Below are 8509 nucleotides of genomic sequence, written 5' to 3' on the forward strand. Positions count from 1 at the left end.
AAAGGTGGCAGAGAGGAGAGACGGGCGGAACTGACTTATTGCGCAAAAAATCATAAGGACCATTCGTGTAATTTAGAATAACCGAAAAGCGACAGGTAAGTTGTGAGTTTAATGACCTATTGCGCAAAATAATTACTCTAGTGACCAAATCAGGTAAATGACAATAGTTGATTGTGCTACTGTGATATTTTCTTAATTGGAATTTAAGAAAGTTGTATTTAATAAAAGAATTAAGGATTTTAGGTAGATTGTGAATAAAGAAAGTAAGCTAAGGGGGCATTATTAAGAGTTAGCAACAAGTAAATTAATGAATGACTTGAGTTACAAACTTATGTATGCACTAAGGCTAATGGAGTTTAGTAACTATATACAAAGACCATAATAAGTTGTATATTAAAAACATATATAATGATGAATTTAATAAGATAGTTGAATGATGCGAAAAATCTATTTGTGTTTCAATAGAGTAAACTTTATCATTGTAACATGTGACCTTAGCATTTAATGCATTTGGAGTTAAATGGTCATTAACTCTTTAATGGGAAAAAAAAATGTTTTCTAATTTTTAAATATGTACTATTAGTTTTTTTAATGTTCTATTGAACTTTGAGTTTATGAAAAATTTGGTGTAGATTCATTCCTTTACTTGTTATGGAACCTCACATATAGCTTCCTTGAGTCCCTCCAATTCAAGCCTTCAAGCTTTAAAATCACCATTTCCCTCCTCTTTCTCTTTGCTCGCTCAAATTGTTCCAGCTTTTGAAGTGAGGAAAATATAAGCCTAAAGTCTTATTTATAGTTAGACCTAGCAACGGAGCGGTTTTCGACCTTGATCCGCTCCAAACCGTGCAAAGTTAATGGGTTTTGATCATATTTTATGATTCGTTTACCCGTTAACGACATGTACCTGTTAACATTTTTATTAAAAGGGTCGGATATAGATCACTATCAATTCGATCCGTTTATGACCCGTCCCATCTAAAATTTTAAAATATAAATTTATTATTTATAAGTCATACATTTATCACCGATACATTCTTCTATTTATAATTTATAAATTATAAATTTATCACCTTCGAAAATTTTAAAATATAACTTTATTATTTATAAGTTATACATTCATATGGAACAAGCCATTTAAGAAATCATTTACTAAGATTTAATATAAAAAAACAAATATTGTTGAGTATATGATATCCACGAAGAAAAATATCTTTAATGATTCGGTTTTGTTTGAAAATTTCAAGCTTAACAAAGAACATGGTAGACATTTGTTTTGTTTTGGAAACATTATTTATTAAGTTATTATTGAAGTTTGTTTTTTGAATGAATGTTATCTGGTTTTAAAGAATCGATTCATGTTATATGTGTTGTAATGTATAATTATATCTTAATATTAATATTGTAAATGGGTCAGGTAAAAATATTGAAAATTAATTGATCCGGTGAATAAGGGTATGAGTTTAATTATTCAAAACTCTATAGGTTACCAGTTGAGTTTAGATCAACATTTGAAAATTATATAACGGGTTTAGATCAAAGTCAATTCGCTCCAAACTCGCTCTATTGTCAGGTCTATTTATAGTTTACTCTTTACACTTAAGCCACTAGCTTTCTAATTTTTAACAATGGCCACCATCTAACCATTTAACTTATGAAAATTTGCACTTTAGTCCTTCCCATCTTCCCATTTATCTTCTCAAGTCCAAGTCATACAATTACGAGTCAAACCATCTTTAACTAATTTGACACTTTTAACCTTCATATTAAAATCTTTTCATCACTCATTTATCATAACTAATGTTTATATTATTTAATTTTTTTCAATTTTCAATTTTCAATTTTAAATTATAATTATATTTTTTATTAATAGATCTTCGTTTTATATATATATATATATATATATATATATATATATATATATATATATATATATATATATATATATATATATATATATATATATATATATATATATATATATATATGAGCTATGTTTTAATGCATTTAAAGATAAAAGGTGCTTATAATGTTTGGATTATGATTTTACAAATAAATTCATTGGTGAGCAGAAAAGAAGCTAAATGAAGTGGATAAAGACCAAATAATTTGACAATATAAACAATAAAGAAAGCTCACACCCTGATTACATACACGGTAAGTTGATGTCGAAGAATTCAACTACAACGTGACTTCCATGCCGACGCTCCACGTCCATAAACCCCTATTTTCTGTGGTTTTTGTCAGTTCGGAAAATCTATAAATAAAGTATTGTTCTTAACGTAAAAGGATATATCAGAAAGAGACACCAATCCCCTTAAGATATATGGGTATTTTGACGACCGGAAACCCTTCTTAGGAAATTTTGAAGTTGGAGATCACGATTTAAGCAAGAGTTTGAAGAATCAAAAGTGGAATCATTAGGCTATCATTCGGTTTGCTTAATCATTATATTTAACATACGTAGTATTATTTATGATTATTTGTTGTAATTATGGGGCTAAACGGCCTTTGATTTTTTTAGATAAATAAACTCTAATGTTATGTGTTGATTCTATGATTTGAATATTAGAAATTGTTTAATTTATTATATGTGTTTAATCAAAGATCCATATATGTTAAAGTTATGATCTATTGTTAAGTTAATGTAGTCTAAATGACCAATCTAATTGTGTTTGCCTGCATACAAAAAATAAATCCACTTAGTATTCATATTTTAAAGTTTTGTCAATTTCTTCTAATATCACAATATATATATATATATATATATATATATATATATATATATATATATATATATATATATATGTTTCTTTTTCAGTTTTTGCATAATAGATACGACATGTTAAACAATTTAATCTACTAAACTCCCATTCCATCGAAAAAACAAGAAAATGAGATCAATTCTTTCTGTAAAATCTACCCATTCTATTAACCAACAATCATATCCTTCTACAGAAAACAAGAATATCCCACTTCTTTTCAACCTATAAACAATCTCCATTTTCTCAACTCCATAAATAAATTATAACATATCATTCAAATCACACCTTTCCCACTTCCAAGTGTAAGCTCCAAATCATCTGATCCAACTTCATGAATCCTCTCACCTTCCCACGCCTTCAAAGTACTACTCTCAAACTCAAACTCACACCCATTACCATTCTGCACCACCATTCCATTTTGGAAAAACGGTTGTTGACTTGAAGTTTTCACAAGGTTGAAAGTCGGTGAAGGTGGTGCCACCAATGCCGCCATGGTCTGAAAGCTCACCCACCTGCCGGAATCCACCGTGGAAGCATCCGATTCGTCACATTCCGGGATGGTCGCCGGAGGAACACGGTGGCGGCGGGTGGGGCTGGTCGGAGCAGAGGCGGCAAAGAGAGGGTGGCGGAATGACTGTAATGCCGTTGTGGATAGCATTTCCCAGTCGGGTTTTCGCTTTGTTCCACGGGATGTTGGGGAGGAGAGAGGTGGGGTGACAGGGGCACTATTGGAAATTCTGAGAGGGGGGAGGGAGGATAAGTTGCAGAGGTAAGGGAGAATGTAGGATGAATGGTGAGGTGGTGGTGGGTTTTCATGGCGAGATGGGCTTGGGAATGATGATGATGTGGGGCTAGCATGGTATGATGGTGCAGGACTTGGGAATGATGATGACATTGGGCTTGGTTGGATTGATGAACATGTGCTTATGTTTGTTGACATCACTGCCATTTCATTTGGAGATGGCTTACATCCCTGTAATCAAACAAGATTTTACAGATTTAGGGTTCTCTAATTCAAATGGAAAAATCAAAATTGCATCTTAATTCTGTAAATCGATCCTAAACAGGAAGCAGTTTTGATATGTTCTTCAAAGTTGCAATAAGCCCCAAACCCTAGAACGAGATTTTAAGTGAATCGAGGTCTGGAAGTCAACTCATCCCCCAATCTTATCTTGTTCTAACATAATATCAAACAAATTTTGAAATAATTGACCAGGGAAGTGATTTCGATAACGAAATCATCCTTAAAACGAATGCAAACATCTAGCATTCAACGCTGAGAAAGGGGATTTAGAAGTAAGTAGATCTAGGAAAAACCCTAATTACGATACAGATGAAATTGGAATTTGGAGAAACAGACCTTGGGATAAGTGGTGCCGTCTTCTTCAACGACCCAACCAGCTTCAGCGCAGAGTGCTTTCAAGACCTCGTTATTGTCACAGTGTTTGGGAAGACGATAGTTCCCCTGAGATCGAAGTCCGGCGTAGATCTTTGCGGCGATGGCTCTTCTTCTCCTCTCTCGTCTCTTGTTGTTCTCTCTCTCCTTCCACGACGGGAGCCGTCCAGAAGAACCGCCGCCGGTCATTTCTTTGATTGCTCCGGCGACTTTCTCTTTTCGCGTGTGCAAACTTTTTGTTATGTGTGGATTCACGAGGACTTGGAGTTCCTTTTGATCCAATTCGTCGAACTCAGATTGGTCAAGTGTATATTACTCTGAACTTTTAGAGTATTATACTTACACCCCTAACTTATGTCGAAACTGTAAATATGCCCTCCAAGTTTCTTTAAAGAGCTATTCAGTTAAATTACCATATATGTGAGTCCTCTATATAAAAAAATAACATAATATTTTGTGAAAATGATTTTATTTCATGAAAAATATGCAATTAGTTTAGAGATTTCTAGCGCGTTTAATTTTGTTATGAATGAATGATGCTTAGAGTGAGAAAGAAAAGAAAGCTCAAAATAAAGAATAAAATCATGTTTGGCAAACATGGTTTAAAAGTTAATTATAGTTGATAAGCTAACTTATGAATTAATAGTTTTTGGTAAAAAGTAGTTTATAAATTAAATTACAATGAAAATGACATAATTAGACATTTATAAATATAATTAAAGGAAAAAAAGAAAAAAATATAATTTAAAATATTTTTAGAATATTTTTAAAAAATCCCTACAAATTTATCACGACCTATCTCAAAGTAGATATCAAAAGTTATTTTATAATCTATTTCATAAGCAATCTTGTATATTACCAAACAACAAATTATAATAAATTAGTTTTTTTTTTATACACTCACCTAAGAAGGAAAAGAATATAAGGAAAAATAATAGAATTTGTCTATACTCCACTTGTTCTTATATTTACCTTTTAGTACCCACTTAATGACAGTTGTATGAAAAAAAATATATGCCTTCTATAAACAATATTTTTATCTATTTTATGTGTATATTTTATCTAAATTTCCATGGTTTTATTTCGTGGAATTTCCATGAACAAAATAATACTAATTAATTGTTATTTTGTGTTAAATGTTAAAAGGATTATCATTTTATATTATAACATTATCTTCTATGGCATTTTTTCTGATTAGCTCTTTTTTTTTTCATGAACGGATGCTAAACATAAAGTCATAAACACATTTCAAGCTGTTAATGCAATAAGCCAATAACTTATGTTTTTGTACCTACAACTGTAGGTTAGGTTATTGTATAGGGACTTATCTGTAATTAAATGAAACTTAAGGCGCTTACTTGCCTCCGTTATCTGAGGGAGGTGCTGACGTGGAGCTGTTAAGCTCGAACCAAACAGCATCACGTGTGGACAAAGGAATGGGGCTGGGATTGTGTGCAGTTGTCGTGGGGACCATCACAGACACATCACACGCTTCTTACTTGACATGGGCCCCGTGGGACCCGCTTTCGACAAGGACACGTGCATTGGAATAGCTGTAACACGAGTGGAGTCATTGTACCTAGGAATTAATACTATTTTTTCTCTTTTTAAATAGTTAAAATGGTTGATTACAATTTTAAGAAAACTATTGGATGATTGTTGAAATATTAATGAATGTTATTCGCGTATAAAATATAAAAACTTAATTTTCTGTTGGAATTTATATTAATCTAAACTTTTCTAATCGAATGATTAATCGAAACCAATTTTGGTTTGCATTTGCACCCCTTTTTCTTGTAAAAAGAAAGTCTTGGTGTTATCTTATAACCCTTTGAAATCTTTCTACATATATATTATATTTTCACTTCGTTAATGTATGATGGTTTAAAAGCCATTTAACTTCTTTAATGATCCCTTCAATAAACATACTTGGTGATTAATATCTCATTCATCTTTTCTTTTCTAGAACTACAACAATATATTAAAAACAGAAGCTAGTTAGACATTAGCGGACACCAAAAAAACAAATGAACGCATAATTGGATTTTACATCCACACATTCCAATTTTTTCTAGCCCTAGCGTTTCTAAAAACAACGCAATTAAAAGAAAACGCAACAATGTTATCAAAGATGTAATGTTTATGATATTTGGCTGACGAAAAAGCAACACGTTCTGGTATATCCAAAGAACTCAAAAGAAGTTGTTAGTTAATTCTTTGGGGTCCTCTCTTCAAACTAGGCACAAACGAAAGTCGAGATCAATACCTCTTAAATCAAGATTCAAATGTGTAGGAATACAATCTAGCAAAAAACCATCCAAATAAAGACATAATCTTTATTGGAATCGATTTATTCCACTGAGTAACATGAGTACATACAGGATGGCGATTATTATCAATATGGAATCTGAAAGATTGTACAGTCCTCTAGAAGGTTCTTGCTTCCACCCCACACCTATTCGATGTCGATTGCAACTTTATCAAATCCAATATAGAAAGAAAATTTGAGAGCTATAATGACTCGGCTCTTCCTCTAATCTGCCACATCGAGAAAAACTAAAACCCTTTGACCTCCAAAGTTCTATGACCAGACACCATTGGCTGTTCGGAAGCATACACATTCTAGAAAAATGAAACCACAACTATTGTCATACCAAGTATCTATCGAAAACCTCGTATCAACCTCATCCTCCAAAATTTTATAAATCACTAACACATGAATAACACCATTATCATGTAACTGATTAATAAACCCAACTATCATGGACCACCCACGACTACCACGCGAAAAACGCAAGCCAAACACAATTGTATAATCATTTATCCATTTTGAGAGCATATAAACCTAAGAATTTGTGTTATAATTAAAGATCCTCATTTTTGGAAAATGGGTTTACCCATTTTTGGAAAATGGGTTCCAACGAAGTTATATGTTCTTGTTTCATAATAGGAACATATTACTATCTAATCTTTATAAGTTACCTTAAATATATGTTTGAAATACAGTAAGACAATAACTTCATGATTATATAAGCACTTCTTGCAATGCGTATATTAACTTTTTTTACGTATTTTCCTGTGATATTGTAATTGTGTGTGTAACTATGAAAACTACACATATTTCTGGTCCCCTTATTGTCGAAACATAATAGTTTAGAAAAACTAAGTTTCACAATGCTAGTGATTAGGGTTTAGGGCCAAGCCTTTTAGGTTTATAACCCTGTTTATATGCGGTTTAACCTCACTATTTATGAATTGAAACAATCTATTATCTTACATGGTATCAGAGGTCTAGGTTAAAATCGTACTTATGACCACAACTCGTAGCCACCGCCTTCCACCTCCGGCGACTTTCTCTAATAGTCGTCGGAGGTGTCGTCGTTATGTTCCTTATTTTTCCGTTTCTACTCTTCTCCGTCTAAATAATAAAACAGTCAGAGGACACCAAACCAAAGCCCTTTCATTGGCTTCTTCTACTGCCTCGTCTACTTCTGCCTCCTCACCTTCCGCTTCCTCCTCGGCCGACCACTTCTTCAAATCTTTTTTTTCAATTCAACCCCTTATGATATTGCGGTTGCCTCTCTCCGATGACACATTCTCTGTCGGGCAGCCTCTAATCTACAGTTGTTTCTTTCTCAATCAACATTACAGTCGCCGATCTCGCCGATATTGGCTCCGTCCGCCGCAGATCGAGCCTTCTTTCTTTCTCGCTGCCTTTCTCCGGATCCCTCTGCCACTGGTTGCATGATCGTTATCGTCACCGCCGCTCCTCTCTTCTTATACAAAAGAACTACTGTTGTCCGTCGCTTCTTCTCTCTCCTTCTCCGACAAGCAGTTGTTAGACGTCATCGTTATAGCTCTGCCACTGTCGTTGTCGTTGTCTTCATTTATGTTATGTTTTATGTTTTTTTTCAGTTTAATCGTCCCCTCCCGATCAAACCTCGGGGGGATGTTAGTGATTAGGGTTTAGGCCCAAGCCCTTTAGGGTTTATAACCCTGTTTATATGCGGTTTAACCTCACTATTTATGAATTGAAACAATCTATTATTACACACAAAACGAAACAAAAACCGTTTCATGAAGTTATATTCATGTAATAGTCATTTTAACATTTTTCACATATTCTACTATTATATTGTAGTTGATTTAATAAATGTAGCCAAAATGCGTGAATTTTCTTGTTACTATATGTTAAAATAGCATAGATTTTGAAATTTTTAGTTCCATAAATTTTAAAATCATTTTGCAAAGTAGTCATTTTAACGTTTCCATGCATATTATAGTAGTTAGCGTAAATATGTACAAAATTTGTGTACTTTCTTGTTACTATATGTCAAAAATCAAAATA

The 8509-nt window shown here is 32.9% G+C and overlaps 1 protein-coding gene across 1 annotated transcript; it reads right to left on the minus strand.

Annotated features, from left to right (window-relative positions):
- Nucleotides 1–2845: 2845 nt before the first annotated feature.
- On the minus strand, nt 2846–4513 carry LOC145087380 (protein BZR1 homolog 1-like). Its single transcript, XM_079025329.1, has 2 exons — nt 4126–4513; nt 2846–3738 (listed from the first exon to the last, which is right to left on the minus strand). Exons 1-2 carry the CDS (start codon nt 4348–4350, stop codon nt 3040–3042), a joined length of 924 nt encoding a protein of 307 aa, XP_078881455.1. The 5' UTR covers nt 4351–4513; the 3' UTR covers nt 2846–3039.
- Nucleotides 4514–8509: the final 3996 nt, after the last annotated feature.

The sequence above is a fragment of the Lactuca serriola genome, chromosome 2 (assembly GCF_051521515.1).
Source record: "Lactuca serriola cultivar US96UC23 chromosome 2, Lser_US96UC23_V15, whole genome shotgun sequence".
Lineage (NCBI taxonomy): Eukaryota > Viridiplantae > Streptophyta > Magnoliopsida > Asterales > Asteraceae > Lactuca > Lactuca serriola.

Excerpts from the sequence above, each read along its gene's own strand:
- LOC145087380 (XM_079025329.1), bottom strand. The coding sequence starts at position 4,350 with ATGACCGGCGGCGGTTCTTCTGGACGGCTCCCGTCGTGGAAGGAGAGA. Across the intron at positions 3,739-4,125 it reads ACGGCACCACTTATCCCAAG|GGATGTAAGCCATCTCCAAA; the intron begins GTCTGTTTCTCC and ends GTTTGATTACAG.